Source organism: Lepus europaeus (assembly GCF_033115175.1).
Source record: "Lepus europaeus isolate LE1 chromosome 23 unlocalized genomic scaffold, mLepTim1.pri SUPER_23_unloc_1, whole genome shotgun sequence".
Classification (NCBI taxonomy): Eukaryota; Metazoa; Chordata; class Mammalia; order Lagomorpha; family Leporidae; genus Lepus; species Lepus europaeus.
In genome coordinates, this window is record NW_026909015.1 from 472,659 (window position 1) to 493,371 (window position 20,713).

Below are 20,713 nucleotides of genomic sequence, written 5' to 3' on the forward strand. Positions count from 1 at the left end.
CAAGAAGCCCTTATCACACTAAGGAGCATGATAAATTCTAACATAAATTATGGAAAACCGAATGCAATATAGGAGAAAGGTATCTTAAATTTATTTTTTTTAACTTTTATTTAATGAATATAAATTTCCAGTATACAACTTATGGATTACAATGGCTTCCCCTTCCCATAATTTCCCTCCCACCCGCAACCCTCCCCTCTCCCGCTCCCTCTCCCTTTCCATTCACATCAAGATTCATTTTCAATTCTATTTATATACAGAAGATCAATTTAGTATAAAGATTTCAACAGTTTGCACCCACATAGAAACACAAAGTGAAACATACTGTTTGAGTACTAGTTATAGCATTAAATCAAAATGTACAGTACATTAAGGACAGAGATCCCACATCAGGAGCAAGCGCACAGTGGCTCCTGTTGTTGACCCAACAAATTGACACTCTAGTTTATGGCACCAGTAACCACCCTAGGCTGTCGTCATAAGTTGCCAAGGCTATGGAAGCTTAAATTTAAATCTACCTAAATGTCTAGTCAATATTAACTCAGAGGCTAAAATCGGCAAATTAAGTTTAATTTCAATAATTGTACCATAAACAGATTGAGCCAGAAACTGTTGTGATGTTTCCTGGTAGTCGGATTCTACTAGAACGTACCTTCCACCAAAACCCTCATCTAAAGTCCCCAGTGATTTCATCCTGGTGATGGCTGAGTGGATTTTCCACTCAGGTTGTAATCTATCAATATTTATGCAGATTACACAAACTTTTACTAGGCTTGCTTTTCAGGGACCTAAATATCAGCTTCAACATGTAAAATTGAATTTTCCTTTCTTATGTGGCTAATTTCCCATTCATGAGAGAGGAGCTAAGGAACATTAAAGGAGGCCAATTTTTTTTTTTATTTTTAAGTTTCATTGAAACAATTCATGGGTATCAGTTTTGCATTCCACTTTTTCTGTCTGCCCCAGACAAAATCACACTTGCCCCTATGAAAGTCGGATTTGCCCTAAGACACTCATAGCAGGGCCTGTTTCGGGACACCTGAGGAGGGAGCCCACCACCCAGTTTCTGCCACGGAAAGTGAGAAGGGCCGCTCAGAGATTCTAGTTCCTGCAGGATTGTTCTCGTCAACCTGAACTGCCTGAACTGCCACCGCTTCCACACCAACACTGATATCCAGCACTCAGTCTATGCAAGGGCCATTGCAGTCTAACACTGGCCCTTGTTTGTTTATTTGGCTTTAAATAATGAAGATGGAAACCTTCTTGCAGGGATTAACCTTTCAGCTGGTCTTAAGAGAGTTTCATTTGTAGTTAGTAAAATCCATTAAAAATGAGTGACATCACTGGTAATTTTCTTAGATATCAACTAATTTGTGATGGGGCATTAATGGCTCACCCCTGACCCTGGAAAGTAAAAGTCGAAAGAAATCCAGCGCAAGCTAAACTGAAGAAAGATCGGTAGCATTGCTGCAAAGCAATACCAATGCACACTTCCATCTGTGATTGTTTCATACTTTACCAGAATTTTTAAATGCTACTATTTTCACATACCACTGACTGATGCTTTCACAATAAAACTTGCTGTATTTCTACATATACTATAAGAAATAAATGTGATACCTCTGAAATTTCAAGCAATATCCAACATACTTGTTTTTTTTTTTTTTTCTAACTTCTAGCTCCTCCTGCATTTAGATTTATGGTTTCTTTCAGAAATTGGTGATTTTCTTCATTTTAATTCAGTGCCTTATAGTAAACAATACTGCATGAAATAGTAAATATAACTCTATGCCTAAAGCAATGAGACAAAACACAATGTGTCAAAATAATGCAAACTTTTTTTTGACAGGCAGAGTGGACAGTGAGAGAGAGAGAGACAGAGAGAAAGGTCTTCCTTTTCCATTAGTTCACCCCACAATGGCCACTGCGGCTGATGCCCCGCACTGATCCGAAGCCAGGAACCAGGTTCCTCTCCTGGTCTCCCATGCAGGTGAAGGGCCCAAGGACTTGGGCCTTCTTCCACTGCACTCCTGGGCCACAGCAGAGAGCAGCTGGACTGGAAGAGGAGCAACCGGAACAGAATCCAGCACCCCAACCAGGACTAAAAACCAATAATCTTCAGAAAACCAGCACGAAATAAAAATGATCACTGGTAAAATCAAATGTAAAAGATTTCACTGAACATTCGAAACATAGACAGTCCTCCGTACTTCCAATGCTTTCTACAAGCATTCATGCATTTCATCTTTTTCTTTCATTCGTTTTTTGTTCTTCTCTTAGTGGGCAGCAGTAACATAGGGAGGACAGTGACTGCCCTCAGATTTCTCAGACTTCTAAGTGCACTTCCTTCAGTCCACCTGTTTTAAATCCAGACTTAGTGCACAGTCAGCTCTTCATGGTGCAAATGGGAATAATTGCTTAGGATTCCTACATTTTAATTTGAATTCACCCCAGCTCTTCTTATTTTTATTGATACTTTTAGATATTTTCAAAATTCTGTAGTTGAAAATTGCCTCTTCTCTCTCTCTCTATAATAAAATGCCATGTATAGCTAAATAATACATTATAAATTCCACAAGTTCAAACTCATGACCATTCCATTTCTATCCACAATTTAAGGAAATTCTACATTTACTGCTCCCAGGTCATAAAAAGTAATGCGATCCTTTAAAATGGGTTGAATTTAGATCAAGTTAATAAATTTAGACAGCAAAAACTCGGTGGAAACTAAAGATGGGAATTACAGGTAAAACCTTAGTCCTCAAAGTTTTCCAACTTGAAGAACTGAGCCTGCCTGTTGTCATCTTAGTGCTTAGATCATTTTTTGTGTGTGTTTTTATTTTTCATACTTCATCCATTTGTTGTATGTTTCATTCTCAAATTAGCTTTACCCTTGTGAGTTTAGGTTTATTATTTGAATCGCTAAAGCCCTCCTGTGTAAGTTGTGTTAGTAAGTGCCTCCAAATATTTCCCTACACCACTCTATTTTTATAGGAGCCAGACTCAGCAAGGAAAGGCCAGCTGCCTTTGATGTCAGCCTTCTTGTTTAGAGACACAAAAGAGGAAGTTCTGCATTTGCATAGCGTACAAAGTGGAAGTTATGGCCAAATACAGGATCTCTCATAAAAATATTTTTCAAAGTTTAATGTTAGTACTTAATTTATAAAGCTTAGAGTTTTAAAGATTTTGAGAATTGCTATGGAATATTTTATACATGGCAAGGGCCCAGAGACATGGATGAAAACAAGGAGGAAAATGACTAAATCACAACTCTCAGCCTGTGTCTCCATTGACCTGAGAATTCAGAGATTATAGGAGGGGGCCGGTTGGAGCCCTGGCCTGAAGGGCTGGCATCCCATAAGGGTCTGGTTCTAGAGTGGCTGCTCCTCTTCAGATCCAGCTCTCTGCTGTGACCTAGGATGGCATTGGAGGATGGCCCAGGTCCTTGGGCCTCTGCACCCACACGGGAGACCAGGGAGGAGCTCCTAGCTCCTGCCTTTGGATCCGCACAGTTCAGACTATTGGGGTCATCTGAGGAGTGAGCCAGCGGATGGAGGACCTCTCCCTCTGCCTCTGCCTCTCTCTGCAACACTTCAAATAAATAAAATAAATCTTCAACAAAAAAAGATTATAGGATATCAGATTAGGCCAAAGGAAACCAGAAAACAGTGTTTAGCAAGTGAAAAGGCAAAAAGAAAGATCAGTTGAAAGCTACAGGAAAAAAATATCTAATTTTTAAGACATTAGCTACATGCATATGTTAATAGTAAAAGATCTCAGGAACACATCTCAGTTAAAAAATTAAGTGATCAGGGGCTGGCACTGTGGCACAGTGTGTTAAAACCCTGGCCTGAAGCACCAGGATCTCATATGGGTGCCGGTTCTAGTCATGGCTGCTCCACTTCCCATCCAGCTCTCTGCTATGTCCTGGGAAAGCAGTAGAAGATGGCCCTAGCCGTGGGCCCCTGCACCAGCGTGGGAGACCCAGAAGAAGCTCCTGGCTCCTGGCTTTGGATCGGTGCAGCTCCAGCCATTGTGGCCAATTGGGGAGTGAGCCATCAGATGGAAGACCTCTCTCTCTCTCATTCATTCTCTCTGCCTCTCCTCTCTCTGTGTAACTCTTTCAAATAAATAGTAAGTCTTAAAAAAATTAAGTGATCAGAAATGGTCCTGCATTTAACCACAGAGTATACATATTTTGATTAAAATTTTAAATAATTACTCATGTCTAGTGGGAACCCTGGGTAAAGGCCTTGCTGATGCCTGGACAAGCACACACCACCTAAAGCCTAAAGGTCTGAATGATCCCTGCCTTTTTGTCTCACAGCTTGGTTACCTGAAACCCACTCTAGTTCAATGTATTTTTTTTTTCTAAATTGTATTTATTTTTAGGGCATGGCTTTTGCAAAGCTGAGATAAGAGCATATACATGTATTGGAAGGTTTTCAGCAACTGTCAGTGGCTGAGTTAAATTTTTCAAATGTTTTGTGCCAGCTTCACCCTACAGAACTTCAGGGAACAAGCAAGGGAATTCTGGTAGAACGCAGTGCTAAACAGAGCTCAGAGGGAATTCCAGCTCCAGTCCAGGGGCCCAGAAAATACAAGTGCTCCTATGGTCTGAGTCACTTTCACCCACAGGGTGACTTGTCTGAACCAAACAAAGCTCCCTGGGAACCACATAACATACAAATACTAAAGGAGACTCTTCCACCAGGGAGAGAGACAACAGAAGACCCATCCTCCCACAATACACTCATTTTATATGATCCCTGTCCTGTGGTCACCCCATGCTTTGGTCCCATTCCACATTTCCAACCACTGACTGCTGTGAGTATAAATGACCAGAGCACAGGACAGCAGCAGGGACTGAAAAAGTGAAAATTATCCTGAAATCATTCAAGATAAAAAATAATAAACTCGCAGCTGATGTCAAACATGGACTCAGGGGTGAGGAGAAACTGGACAGTCCTTTCCTGTCATTTAGGGCATCTGTACTGCTCTGTAGCAGCATTTTGGCAACAAAATTTATTAAACAGATTAAGTGTGCTGGTTATAGTGAGACGAACCTTTCTGTGAAGATATATACCCAAGGTCAAATTGAATAAATTGATCAATAATCAAACAGCATAATGCTGTTGATCACAAATAACTTTTAAGAATATGCTTCAGAAATGGTAAATGTAAACAAATTAAAATACCATATTTATGACTTTCCAGCATAATTTGTTTTCATTTTTCCCTTCATAGTTATCATTCGTAAGGCAATAGCACCTGTCAATAGCTTAAGAGATGCTTGAATTCCTACAAGTTCTCTTCTTAGTCACCTCTTGTAGCCTTTGGATTTTTAAGATCAGATCTTCCAAAGTATGTGGCATAGCATAATTGGATGAATTCTGCCCAGGTAGATGGCTCAGGCCCAAGTGCTATCACTTGGCATTCTTTCAGAAGCAAAGATTAGCTCATAATTACAGAGTTCCTCAAAGCTCTTCCCTATTGTGTGTGTGGTGGCTCAGAGCTGAATGAGTATCTATAGAAGAGATATAAAGAAATCCATTAAAGCTTGCAAATATTATGCACTGTAAATTTAAGGCTGTTGAATTAGCTATGGGTGTTCTTTCTATAACAGTATTACAAACACACCAATCCGTGCATCCAGGCATCATTCTGTTACATAGATGCCTTTTTTACATAAGTAGTGCTCATCCAATAGTTGTCACCTGGCATTTGTGCCACATATAAAGGAGTCACAGTTAAAACAAAAATCGGGTTTAGTTCGTCATACTGTACTAGTAATTCCAATGATCAAAATTTGCTAAATTTCAATTTCTGTTGAACAAATGCTGTGACAGTGTCTCTCTCCTTCCCACTAGGGACAACTCCGTTGCTTGAGTCAGAAGTGGGAGGCCACCCTACAGAAACTGCTTTTTTTCCTCCCTCACACAGACACAATCAATCATCAAGAAGAGTATTCGCAAGTAGAGTTCTTTAATATTCATTAACTACAGCCTTCTCTCCATCACCAGTGTCATGATTTTATTTGAGGGTGTCACCCTTCTGGCTTGAATTACAGAGAAATCCCACGGTACTGGAGTAGCCCAAGGGAGGGCAGAGAATTGGTTAGGATCTTAGCTCTGACACTTTCTAATTCTGGGAGTATACCCATTTGTTAACACAAAGTAGTATTCTAATAAATGACAATATTGCAATGTGGCTATCACAATTCTAATAAAGCTAAACAAACACTGAGTAAGTTTGTTACCTTCAATGCTGCACTGTTCAATAGACAAATGGTTTTAGTGCTATCTTAAAATTGGCTGTTCCAAATAGAGTTTCACTTTAAGATTAAACGCACATCTAACTTTAAAGAATTCACTGGAAATTAACAAATTTATATTGATTACAATGCAAATGGTTACAGTTGGAACACTGAGCTAAATAAAGTATATTGTTACTATTCATCGCATCCCTTTCATTTTCCTTCCTTAGTGAGTGGAAAATTGAAAATGACATATGTGGCTTGAATTATAATTCTCTTGGACAATGCTGTACTAGAGAATGTCATTTACTTTTTTTCCCTCTTTCTTCCTTCCCTTGAAAATAGGTACCAAATTACACATATATCTGTCAAAATGATGTAGGGCCAGAATCCCTGTGTAAGTTGATCCCCTTGACCCTATGATGAGAAGCTTCACCATGTGGCACCACACCTGGAAACCTCCAGAGAAGAGCTCAAGGAAACACAGGAACTTCCTGGAGCAGCAAAACATCCTACTTGAAGCTGTTCAGTTATTCCTCTGGGCATCAGAGTTGAGCTGCTTGAAAGAGTTGGTCCAATAGTGGTCTCTGAGGAGAAAGGAGAGGGATGCACTGGAAAATGCTGTCACCATTGTTACACTCTACATCTTACTGGCTTAGAAAAATTCAGTTCTTACTCCTGCAGATTTTGATGCAAGCTGGCTGGCCCTCAGGGCAGCAGTTGGCCCCAGTGAATTCGTCATCTCAGTGTGTCTCCTGGATAGCACAGCAGGGGAAGACAGAGGTGGAGGGTCACATACCTGCTCTCCTATTCTTCGATGCCAAGGTAAAATGTGTCATTTCTGTGCTCACAACTCAGGGACCAGAACAAAGCTGTGTAGACCTGCAAGAGAATTTGAAAATATTCTGGATCACATAGCCATGTGGAGGGCATTAAACATTTCTGCCATGGCACTGCACATTTCCTGAGTTATTCCAGCATTCTTATGTTGCTTTATTCTAGTGTAATGTCTGACACAGACCAAACACTCAGTGCAAGTACACTCTGTGGAGCATGTAAGTCCACAAGGTGCACTGAATCATCACACTTTAGCTGCCAGGTGGCTGCTGCATCATCAGGAAATCCATCTGCAGCTACAACTACAACTCATCCAGCTTCCATTTTTTGAGTTTTTTTGTTTGTTTCTCATTTTTGGTCTTGTTTTGTTTGCTTTGCTGTGGTTTTACTGTGGAGCAGAAGACCATTCCTAGTTTTCTTTGAAGCTAGAACAATGAATGTGTTCATTTGCAAGGGCAGAGGTTCAAATTCTAGGGGATTTCATGCACAAGAATCTGCATCTATGGTATAGCACCAATCTCTCTGGGTGCAAATCAGAGTCATTCCTTATCAGATATTCTATTTTGTTTGCTAAAAATATCATAAATTCTCTCATCGTTGACTCACAGTGTGGACTCTGAAGATAGTATCTTGAGTTGTCCTTTGTGTTTGTCACTTACTAGTACTTATTATCTTTGCATCTAGGTTTTCTCATCCCCAAAATTAAATCTGCTGTGGTGAATGTGTAGTGAGGCTGCTGTTTGAACTCCTGCTTAGGAAATATCCATCCGATATTGGAATGCTTGTGACTGAGTCACACTCTGCCTCCAGTTAAGCATTCTACTAATGTAGCAAATCATGGCCCAATATCTTGTGTTCCTTCTACCCACACGTTAGACCTGGACAAATTCCTGGTTCCTGACTTCTGCATGGTACAGCCCTGGCTATCTGCAGTGTGAGGGAGATGAAGGAAGATTCTCTCTCTCCCTCTCTCTCTCTCTCATTCCCTTTCTCTCTCTCTCTCTCTTTTTTACCTTAGAAATGAATACGTAAATAAATTTTTAAAAATAAAAGATGTTTATTTCTATAGCTTCATATTAACAATTAAATTACACTGTATATATGTAATTCTACTAGTGAATAAAATTATGTGGTTCTATAAATGTTAGATATTATTGTATTTAAATTTTTTAAGTTTTATTTAATGAATATAAATTTCCAAAGTACATCTTATGGATTACAATGGCTTCATCCCCATAACTTCCCTCCCACCCACAACCCTCACCTTTCCACTCCCTCTCCCCTTCCATTCCCATCAAGATTCATTTTCAATTCTCTTTAAATAGATAAGATCAATTTAGTATATATTAAGTAAAGATTTCAACAGTTTGCCCCCACATAGCAACACAAAGTGAAAAATACTGTTGGAGTACTAGTTATAGCATTAAATCACAATGTACAACACATTAAGGACAGAGATTAAGGACATGATATTTTAAAAAAATTAATTAATTTTCCATGCAATTTCCAATTTAACACCAAGTTTTTTTTTTCATTTTCAATTATCTTTATATACAGAAGATTTCCACCGTTTGCACCCGCACAGAAACACAAAGTGTAAAAATACTGTTTTAGTACTAGTTATAGCATTACTTCTCATTGGACAACACATTAAGGACAGATCCCACATGAGATGAAAGTACACAGTGACTCCTGTTGTTGATTTAACAATTTAACACTCTTGTTTAAGGCGTCAGTAATCTCCCTAGGCTCAAGTCTTGAGTTGCCAAGACTATGGAAGCCTTTAGGGTCACCGACTTTGATCTTATTCTGACAGGGTCATAGTCAAAGTGGGAGTCCTCCCATCCCTTCAGAGAAAGGTACCTCTTTCTTTGATGGCCCCGTTCTTTCCACTAGGATCTCACTCACACAGATCTTTCATTTAGGTCTTTTTCTTTTTTCTTTTTTTTTTTTTTGCCAGTGTCTTGGCTTTCCATGCCTAAAATACTCTCATGGGCTCTTGAGCCATATCTGAATGCCTTAAGGGCTGATTCTGAGGCCAGAGTGCTATTTAGGACATCTGCCATTCTATGAGTCTGCTGTGTATCCCACTTCCCATGTTGGATCGTTCCTTCCTTTTTTTGATTCTATCAGTTAGTATTAGCAGACACTAGTCTTGTTTGTGTGATCCCTTTGACTCTTAGACCCATCAGTGTGATCAACTGTGAAATGAAATTGATCACTTGGACTAGTGAGATGGCATTGGTACATGCCACCTTGATGGGATTGTATTGGAATCCCGTGGCACGTTTCTAACTCCACCATTTGGGGCAAGTCCGATTGAGCATGTCCCAAATTGTACATCTCCTCCCTCTCTTATTCCCACTCTTATATTTAACAGGGATCACTTTTCAGTTAAAATTTAAACACCTAAGAATAACTGTGTGTTACACAGTTCAGCCACTAGTACTAGAACAACAACAACAACAACAACAAAAAAACGAAAAAGGATAAAGTATTACATTTTACACCAACAGTCAGGAAGGAGATGATCATGTCACTGTTTCTTATAGTGTCCAATTCACCTAACAGGTTTCTCCTTTGGTGCTCCGTTAGTTGTCGCTGATCAGGAAGACAAATGATATTCGTCTCTTTGGGACTTGCTTAATTCACTCAGCACAATGTTTTCCAGATTGATCCATCTTGTTGCAAATGACAAATTTCATTATTTTTGACTGCTGTATAGTATTCTATAGAGTACATGTCCCATAATTTCTTTATCCAGTCTACTATTGATGGGCATTTGGGTTGGTTCCAGGTCTTAGCTATTGTGAATTGAGCTGCAATAAACATTAATGTGCAGATGGCTTTTTGTTTACCAGTTTAATTTCCTTTGGGTAAATTAAAGTAGTGGGATGGCTGGGTTGTATAGTAGGGTTATGTTCAGGTTTCTGAGGAATCTCCAGACTGACATCCATAGTGGATTAACCAGTTTGCATTCCCACCAACAGTGCGTTAGTGTCCCTTTTTCCCCACATCCTCTCCAGCATCTATTGTTGGTAAATTTCTGAATGTGGGCCATTCTAACCGGGGTGAAGTGAAACATCATTCTGGTTTTGATTTGCATTTCCCTGATGGCTAGTGATTTTGAACATTTTTTCATGTGTCTGTTGGCCATTTGGATTTCCTCTTTGGGAACATGTCTATTGAGGTCCTTGGTCCATCTCTTACGTGGGTTGTTTGTTTTGATGTTGTGGAGTTTCTTGGTTTCTTTGTAGATTCTGGTTATCAACCCTTTATCTGTAGTATAGTTTGCAAATATTTTTCCCATTCTGTCATTGCCTCTTCACTTTCCTGACTGTTTCTTTTGAAGTACAGAAACTTCTCAATTTGATGCAATCCCAAATGGTTATTTTGGTTTTGACTGCCTGTGCTGCTGGAGTATTTTCCAAGAAGTCTTTGCCTGTACCTATATCTTGCAGGGTTTCTCCAATGCTCTCTAATAATTTGATAGTGTCAGGTCATAGATTTAAGTCTTTAATCCATGTTGAGTGGATTTTTGTGTAAGGTGAAAGGTAGGGGCCTTGCTTCATGATTCTGCATGTGGAAATCCAATTTTCCCAGCACCATTTATTGAATCGACTGTCCTTATTCCAGGGATTCGTTTTGGATCTTTGATCAAATATAAGTTGGCCCTAGATGTTTGGGTTGATTTCTGGTGTTTCCATTCTGTTCCATTGGTCCATCCATCTGTTTCTGTACCAGTACCATGCTGTTTTAATAACAACTGCCCTGTAGTATGTCCTGACATCTGGTATTGTGATGCCTCCGGCTTTGTTTTTGTTGTACAAGATTGCTTTGGCTATGCGAGGTCTCCTGTGTCTCCATATGAATTTCAGCATCATTTTTTTCCAGATCTGAGAAGAATGTCTTTGGTATCTTGATTGGTATTGCATTGAATGTATAAATTGCTTTTTGGGAGAATGGACATTTTGATGATATTGATTCTTCCAATCCATGAGCATGGAAGATTTCTCCATTTTTTGGTACCCTATTTCTTTCTTTAAGGTTTATAATTTTCATCTTAGAGATTTTTAATGTCCTTGGTTAAGTTTATTCCAAGGTATTTGATTGGTTTTGTAGCTATTGTGAATGCGATTAATCTTAGAAGCTCTTCCTCAGCCATGGCATTGCCTGTGTATACAAAGGCTCTTGATTTTTGTGCATTGATTTTATATCCTGCGACTTTGCCAAACTCTTCGATGAGTTCCAGCAGTCTCTTAGTAGAGTTATTTGGGTCCCCTAAATACAGAATCATATCATCTGCAGAGAGGGATAGTTTGAGTTCTTCCTTCCCAATTTGTATCCCTTTAATTTCTTTTCTTGCCTAATAGCTCTGGCTAAAACTTCCAGAACTATATTGAAGAGCAGTGGTGAGAGTGGGCATCCCTGTCTGGTACCAGATCTCAGTGGAAATGCTTCCAACTTTTCCCCATTCAATAGGATGTTGGCCATGGGTTTTTCATATATTGCTTTGATTGTATTGAGGAATGTTCCTTCCATACCCAGTTTGCTTAGAGTTTTCATCATGAAAGGGTGTTGTATTTTATCAAATGCTTTCTCTGCGTCTATTGAGAGAATCATATGGTTTTTCTTCTTCAGTCTGTTAATGTGGTGTATCACGTTGACTGTTTTGTGAACACTGTACCATCCCTGCATACCAGGGATAAATCCCACTTGGTCTGTGTGGATGATCTTTCTCAGGTGTTGTTGCATTCTATTGGTCAGAATTTTATTGAGGATTTTTGCATCTGTGTTCTTCAGGGATATAGGTCTGTAATTCTCTCTCTCTCTCTCTTTTTTTTTGAAAGGCAGAGTGGACAGTGAAAGAGAGAGACAGAGAGAAAGGTCTTCCTTTTGCCATTGGTTCACCTTCCAATGGCTGCCGTGGCCGGCGCGTTGCGGCCAGTGCACCGCGCTAATCCGAAGCGAGGAGCCAGGTGCTTCCCCTGGTCTCCCATGGTGTGCAGTGCCCAAGCACTGGGGCCATCCTCCACTGCACTCCCGGGCCACAGCAGAGAGCTGGCCTGGAAGAGGGGCAACAGGGACAGAATCCGGTGCCCTTGCCGGGAGTAGAACCCGATGTGGCAGCGCCGCATGGTGGAGGATTAGCCTGTTGAGCCTTGTGCCGGCATGTAATTCTCTTTCAATTCCGGCTTAGGAAATATGGTGATGCTGGCTTCATAGAAAGAATTTAGGAGGATTCCCTCTTTTTGATTGCTCTGAATAGTTTGAGAAGAATTGGAGTCAGTTCTTCTTTAAATGTCTGTTAGAATTCAGCCCTGAATCCATCTGGTCCTGGGCTTTCCTTGTTGGAAGGGCCTTTATTACTGTTTCAATTTCTGTGTCAGTTGTGGGTCTGTTTAGGTTTTATGTCTTCCTGGCTCAATTTAGGTAGGTTGTATGTGTCCAAGAATCTGTCCATCTCTGATAGATTTCCCTGCTTGCTCGCATACAAGTCCTTGTAGTAATTTCTGGTGATTCTTTCTATTTCTGTGGTGTCTGTTGTTACATTTCCTTTTTCATCTCTGATTTTATTGATTTGGGTCTTTTCTTTTTTTAGTTAGTTGGGCCAATGGGGTGCCAATTTTGTTTATTTTTTCAAAAAACCAGCTCCTCATTTGGCTGATTTTTTGTAATTTTTTTTTTTTGATTCAATCCTGTTGATTTTTTCTCTGATTTTAATTATTTCTCTCTCCTACTAGCTTTGGGTCTGGTTTGCTGCAGATTTTCTAGATCCTCGAGATGAATTGAAAGCTCATCTATTTGGTGCCTTTCCAATTTCTTGATGTAGGCACCTATTGATATAAACTTCCCTCTTAACACTGCTTTTGTTGTATCCCATAAGTTTTGCTATTATGTGCTGTTATCCTCATTACTTCCAGAAAATGTTTGATTTCTCTTTTGATTTCTTCTATGACCCATTGTTCATTCAGGAGCATGTTCAGTCTGCATGTGTTTGCATATGCTCTAGTGATTCCCGAGTTGCTAATTTCCAACTTCATTCCTTTGTGGTCTGAGAAGCTGCATGGTATGATTCTAATTCTTTTAACTTTGCTGAGACTTGCTTTATGGCCTAGTATGTGGTCAATCCCAGAGAAGGTTCCATGTACTGCTGAGAATGCAAATGCTTTATGTGTAGGATGGAAAGTTCTGTAGAGATCTGTTAGATCCATTTGGGCTATAGTGTCCTTTAAATCTGCTGTCTCCTTGTTGATCTTCTGTCCTGTTGATCTGTCTATCTCTGAGAGTGGAGTGTTGAAGTCCTCCAGTACTATTGTATTGGTGTCTAAGTCTCCCTTTAAGTCGTTTAACAAATATTTTAAATAAACTGGTGCCCTGTAATTAGGTGCATATACATTGAAAATCATTATATTTTCCTGTTGAATGGATCCATTAATCATTAAATAGTGCCCCTCTTTGTCTCTCCTAACAGTTTTTGTGGTGAAGTTTATGTTGTCCGATATTAAGATGGCTACCCCCGCTCTTTTTTCATTTCTGTTGGCTTGGTATATCTTTTTCCAGCCTTTCACTTTCAGTCTGTATGCATCTTTGTTGGAAAGATGTGTTTCTTGTAAGCAACAAATAGATGGGTTTTGTTCATTAATCCAATCAGCCAATCTTTGTCTTTTAACTGGACAGTTCAGGCCATTAACGTTCAAGGTGACTATTGCGAAGGACTAACTTTGCCCTGTCATTTGCCAAAGCTATTTTCTAATATATGGTTTGAGATTCCTGTGATCTTTTGCTGTGAGGTTTCCTTCCTTTACCTTCTTTCATATTGATGACCGTGTTTCTGTGTTTCTGTGTGTAACACATCTTTAAGCATCTTTTGCAGGGCTGGACGAGTGGCGACAAATTCTTTCAATTTCTGTTTGCTGTGAAAGGTCTTTATTTCACCTTCCTTCATAAATGAGAGCTTTGCAGGATATAATATTCTGGGCTTGCAGTTTTTCTCTTAGTACCTCGGCTATATCTCACATTCCCTCCTAGCTTGTAGGGTTTCTGATGAGAGGTCAGCTGTGAGTCTAATTGGAGATCCTCTGAGAGTAATCTGATGTTTCTCTCTTGCACATTTTAGGACCTTTTCTTTATGTTTCACTGTAGTGAGTTTGATTACGACGTGTCATGGTTAGGATCTCTTTTGGTCATGTTTATTAGGGGTTCTATGAGCTTCCTGTACTAGGATGTCTCTGTCCTCCTCCAAACCTGGGAAATTTTCTGCTAATATCTCACTAAAAAGGCCTTTTAGTTCTTTCTCCCTCTCCATGCCTTCAGGAACTCCTAGAACACGAATGCTGGGTTTTTTGATAGTATCCTGTAGATTCCCGACAATATTTTTTAGATTTCTGATTTGCTCTTCTTTGTTTGATTTGACTGTTTCCTTTCCTGTTCTCTGTCTTCTGATATTCTCTCATCTGCTTCACCCATTCTGTTTTTAAGGCTCTCTAATATGTTTGTCATTTGATCTATTGAGTTCTTCATCTCATTATGGTTTCTTGTCACTACCACAGTTTCATGTTCTACTAGTTGTTTCATTTCATTTTGATTGCTCCTTAATGTTTCATGTTCACTGAGAGATTTTCTATCTTGTCCATTAAGGATTTCTGTAACTCAAGAATTTGTTTTTGAGAACTTCTTAATGTTCTTATCAACTTTTTGAGATCCGCTTTTTGCATTTCCTCTATCTCTTCATCTTTATAATCTTGAATTGTGGTGTCTTGTTCATTTGGGTGCATCATAGTGTCTTCCTTGCTCTTGTTACCTCGGTTTCTGCATTTTCTGTTTGGCATATTGGAGATATTCTTTGGTTTCTTTGCTGTGGTGTTTTTTTCTCATTATACTATGACTCTAGATTAAGTGGGCTGTCGGCTTTGATAGATCCTTAGAGGCTGTGATGGGTATGGCCAGAGAGCTCTGTTTGATTCTTCAGGGTTAAGGGTGTGCCAAAGGTGACTCATCAAGATTGTTCTCTCCATCACTCGCTTTTTTTTTTTTTTTTTTTGACTGAGTTGGGAAGTAATTCTGCATAGCTGAGTGGAATTGAGGGTAGTTGAAATCTGGCCTCTGTGGGTATTTGTTTGATCTACCCCTAGGACCACACAAAGAGTTTATGCAGCCCTCAGTGTGTTCTCAAATTTCTCCACAGTCTCTCACTGGGTTGCCAAGGTTACTGAGTTTGTGTACTCGGTGAGTTCTCTTGCCCCCCACCCCCCTTTGATTTTCACAGTCACAGATCATTAACTACACCTATTTTCACCAGATTCTAACCTCCTGTTATTTCTCCCAACCAGAGTCAAGTTTTTCTGCTTGGCTGCTGGTGGTTGCCACTTTACATATGTAAAATGGCGCCTGCTCTTTGTCTTGCTTGGTTTAGTAAGGTGAGAGGAGAGAGAGGCTAGTGTCTGTGCTGGTTCCCCTCATTTATTCATTTTTTTCTCTCCTCCAGTCAGCCTGGCAAACTTTCCCCAGTGGGGCCTCAGGCCTCATTCTGCCCTTCCCCACCAATGTCTCAGGTTTCTGAGGTTTTTGTCTTACCTCCCCTTCCAGTGCTGGCACACAGATTCTGTGGCTTGGCTCCCATGGCTCGGCTTCCACACGGTGGGCAACCTTGCTCTCCCCATAGGTCCTCTGTGTCACATCCACTAGATCTGAAAGAGTTCCCTCTGCAGTTTTTTCCTGAGACTTTTCCTGAGGCTACAGTAATTCCACTTTTATTAAACTATCTTTTCGCGGACTATTGGTGCACGCCCTCACTATCTGCCATCTTGGCCTGTATTTAAATTTTTTAATTTTTATTTATTTGACAGGTAGAGTTATAGACAGAGAGAGGCAGAGAAAGGTCTTCCTTCTGTTGGTTCACTCCCCAAATGTTCACCACAGGGATCTGAAGCTAGGAGCCAGGTGCTTCTTCCTGGTCTCCCGTGTGGAGTTAAATTTGGGATTTAACTTCTATTTACATAATATATGCACTTGGGCCATCCTCCACTGCCCTCCTGGGCCACAGTAGAGAGCTGGCCTGGAAGAGGAGCAACCAGGATTAGAACCCAGTGCCCACATGGGATACTGGTGCCGCAGGCGAAGGATTCTCCAAGTGAGCCAAGGTGCCAGCCTCAGATGTTATTGTTATCATAACTTATATTATAATCAATATCATTAGTTCCATTGTTCTTGTTCTGTATAAAAAGAGCCATAGTTTGTCTAAAGGTGTAAAATAAGTTTTGAATTTTTACTTATATCTAATGATCCATTCCATCTTCTCTCAATTAGTATACAATACTTTAAAAAAATTTTTTTTATTGTATTTATTTATTTATTTTTTTGACAGGCAGAGTGGACAGTGAGAGAGACAGAGAGAAAGGTCTTCCTTTGCCATTGGTTCACCCTCCAATGGCTGCCGCGGTTGCCACACTGCGGCCGGCGCACCGCGCTGATCCGATGGCAGGAGCCAGGTGCCTATCCTGGTCTCCCATGGGATGCAGGGCCCAAGCTCTTGAGCCATCCTCCACTGCACTCCCTGGCCACAGCAGAGAGCTGGCCTGGAAGAGGGGCAGCCGGGACAGAACCAGTGCCCCGACGGGGACTAGAACCCAGTGTGCTGTCGCTGCAAGGCGGAGGATTAGCCTAGTGAGCCGCGGCGCCGGCCGATTGTACAATACTTTGAGACATACTGGCTAGGACAAAATTAATTCTAAAATTTTGAGGGAGTAAATAATGCACTCATGAAAAAATAACTTAAATTATCCCAACACTTTTAATGTAATTACCATACATTTAGATTGTGCATGTTTCATTTTATTTTTATATTTGTTTCAAAATAAGATTAAAACAAAAGTTCTCAGCATATAGAATCTTGGGTTTGAGATGACTGACAATATGCTCCATGTGGCCAAAAGTTATACTGTTCCCAAGTTACTTGACTTCCTTGTAATGGAAATTGATAAGAGGCCAATGTGCAACTCAGACAAGGTTTAATGGGAGCTTATGTATGAACACACAAGCAGTCTTTTACAGAAAGGTTCTGGACAGTGCTTGCTTCTGATGGGTCTGGAGCTGGCAATGCATCCAGGTCAGGTCAGGAAGGGCTAGATTGAGTGAATCCTGCTTCTAACCCATCTCAAAAGGACTATTAGATTCCCAGGAAGAAGACACACTGTTGCAAGCCTATAGCACTTTGGAATGACTTTTCAGTGCTATTTGACTCTTGTGATTGTAGGTTTTACTGGACCTAGCCTTTGGCTATCAGATGATGAACAGTATGCTGACAAAAGAGATTTAGTGAGACAGACAAATTGTATGTTCATTTTCAATGTCATATTCAACTCCCTTAAGTCCAAAAAATCAGGCATACTAACAATAAAATAAAAAGCCCCTTAAACAACACAGAATTTGGGATTTAACATATATTTACATAATATATGCTTGATTTATACAGCGAACTTATATAAGCTGCTCATACTAATTACTACTGACTAAAGTACATACTAATTTATAACTGAACCTTCCTAGTTCTAGAAAGGTTCATGATAAAATATACTAGAAGAAAGTAATTTAAAACGAACACAGGAGAAGTTCTAAAGTTGTTTCCAAGCCTTGGTTATAAGAAGATCTGTTTTTGCCACTTGAATTTGTGATGGAATCCAGCTGTGACAAAGACTGTGGGATGCACAGCTGCTGCAGAAGACGCAGTAAAAGGGTCCCCGAGTTCTTTTGCAGTGGTTTCCCTTCTTCACACCTATTACAGGTTCATGTCTAGCAACTACAAGGAAGATAATGAATCTGGATGCAACTTGAAAACTACTCATCTCTCCAATGCCCACAAAAAAGTCATAGCTAGGTTTTCAAGGTCCATTACTCCACTTGAATATGAATTAAGAGTCAAATAAGAAATACATATCTGGATGGACTTTTGCCATGGCAGCAAGACACTAGTTAAGAAGCCCACATCCTGCACCTGATCATGTGGGCTTAATTCCCGGCTCTGGCTCTTGATTCCAGCTTCCTGACAATGCAGACTGTGGGAGGCAGACAGAATACCTGAAGTGGTTGGATACCTGCCACTTACACGGGAGATCTGGATTGAGTTCTTGGCTACTGGTTTAGAGTTTGGCTCAGTTCGTCATTGCAGGAATCTGGAGAGTGAACCAGCGGAATGGAACGCTTCTCTCCCTTTCTCTCTTTCCCATGGAAATAACTAAATAATTTTTTCAAAGTCTATGTGTAGAACAGCTCTATAAAGTCTGAACAATAAAATATTATTCAGTAGTTCTAAGCAAACTGAATCCCATGGTATTCACTGCCAGTAAATCAGAGTGACTATTGGAAAAGGAGGTGAAGGACAGGAATCCCTTATTTAGTGAAGAAATATAAACAATGAGCAGAAGAAAACTATTGCAGCCTCACTCGCAGTGGTATAACAAGTCAAACGGATAGTGCTTACCAGTTACTAATCTGACAAAGTCAAACCACAATAGGTGGTAGTAGCAGAGGCTTAGGAAAATTATAAATCACATTCACTACTAGTGAGATAATATGTAAAATGCATCTCCAAGAGGAATTAGCAGCACATCAAATTCTACTAATTCCAGATGAATCAATATATTAAATGTAAATGATCAAACATATTGAAATAATTCTCTGTGTATCTGAAGTATTATCATATTAATATGTGTCAAACAGTAAAAATTGATTAAACACGGCAAGGTAAATTATTATAAATGCACTGCAAGTCCTAAAAATCACATCTAAAATAAGGAAGAATATGAAAAGTTGGTCATCACATGAAGCCAAGAGTAGGTTTCAAGCCTATGTATAAAATAATTGAAGTGCATTCACATTATGTGTTTTTATATATAATTTAAATAGATATTTGACATCAAATATACACTCAAAAGGACAACAATTAAATCCCATAACTGGTTGATGGGATTAGTGAATATTCGTGTATTATATCCTAAAATGTTTCATAATTTTCTTATAATTTTTATAATTAGACTATGAGTTATAATGAACATATATTTATGTACTTTATCACCAAGAAAATAACCATGTTATCTGTAAACAATTAAACAGTTGAGTAAGATTTTCAGATGCTAACAATGTGCAGACAGCTTTTTTGTTTGCCAATTTAAAGCCCTTTGGGTAAATTCCAAGGAGTGGGATGGCTGAGTTGTATGGTAGGGTTATGTTCAGGTTCCTGAGGAATCTCCAGACTGACTTCCATAGTGGCTTAACCAGTTTGCATTCCCACCAACAGTGGGTTAGTGTCCCTTTCTACCCACATCCTCTCCAGCATCTATTGTTGGTAGATTTCTGAATGTGAGCCATTCTAACCTGGGTAGGTGAAACCTCATTGTGGTTTTGATTTGCATTTCCCTGATTGCTAGTGATCTTGAACGTTTTTTAATGTGTCTGTTGGCCATTTGGATTTCCTCGTTTGAAAAATGTCTATTGAGGTCCTTGGCCCATCTCTTAGGTGGGTTGTTTGTTTTGTTGTTGTAGAGTTTCTTGATTTCTTTGTAGATTCTGGTTATCAACCCTTTATCTGTTGCATAGTTTGCAAATCTTTTTTCCCATTCTATCAGTTGCCTCTTCACTTTCCTGAAATCTGGTCATTTGCAACAAGATGGAGGAATCTGGAAAACATTATGCTGAGTGAATTAAGCAAGTCCCAAAGAGACAAACATCATATGTTCTCCCTGATCGGCGACAACTAACTGAGCACCAAAGGGGAAACCTGTTGAAGTGAAATGGACACTATGAGAAACAGTGACTTGATCAGCCCTTGTTCTGACTGTTGATGTACAATGTAATACTTTATTCCTTTTAGTATTTTTTTGTTCTAGTACTATTGGTTGAACTCTGTAATTAAAACAAAATTATTCTTAGGTGTTTAAATTTTAATGGAAACGTGATCCCTGTTAAATATAAGAGCAGGAAAAAAGAGAGGAGATGTACAATTTGGGACATGTTCAATCGGACTTGCCCCAAATGGTGGAGTTAGAAACGTGCCACGGGATTCCAATACAATCCTATCAAGGTGGCATGTACCAATGCCATCTCACTAGTCCAAGTGATCAATTTCAGTTCACAATTGATCACACTGATAAGTTTAAGAGTCAAAGGGATCACACAAACAAGACTAGTGTCTGCTAATACTAACTGATAGAATAAAAAAGGGAGAGAATGATCCAACATGGAAAGTGGGATACACAGCAGCCTCATAGAAAGGCAGACCTAAATAGCACTCTGGCCTCAGAATCAGCCCTTAAGGCAATTGGATCTGGCTGAAGAGCCCATGAGAGTATTTTAGGCATGGAAAGCCAAGACACTGGCAAAAAAACAAAAAAACAAAAATAAAACAAAACAAAAAACACCTAAATGAAATCTCTCTGCAAGTGAGATCCCTGTAGAAAGAATGAGCCATCAAAGGAGGTACCTTTCTCTGAAGGGAGGGGAGGACTTCCACTTTGACTATGACCTTGTCTAAATAAGATCAATGTCCATGAACTCAAGAGGCTTCCAAACCCTTGGAAACTCATGACTAGAGCCTAGGGAGATTTCTGACACTATAAACAAGAG

General features: G+C 39.7%; 1 protein-coding gene across 3 annotated transcripts in view; it reads right to left on the reverse strand.

The window, feature by feature from the left end:
• Positions 1-223: 223 nt before the first annotated feature.
• Positions 224-20,713, reverse strand: part of LOC133754364 (zinc finger protein 260-like) — a 65,184-nt gene continuing 44,694 nt past the window's right edge. Inside the window, exons 5-6 of one of the 3 annotated variants that reach the window (XR_009865226.1) lie at positions 6,933-7,138; positions 224-6,843 (exon numbers count right to left, since the gene is read on the reverse strand). Coding sequence is in view for 2 of the 3 variants with exons in the window: in XM_062184852.1 (XP_062040836.1) it covers positions 19,673-19,767 (95 nt within the window). In the remaining variant the exon portion in view is untranslated. Of the gene's footprint in view, positions 6,844-6,932; positions 7,139-19,133; positions 19,768-20,713 lie in introns of those variants that run through there. The other 2 variants (XM_062184853.1, XM_062184852.1) reach the window with 2 other exon arrangements.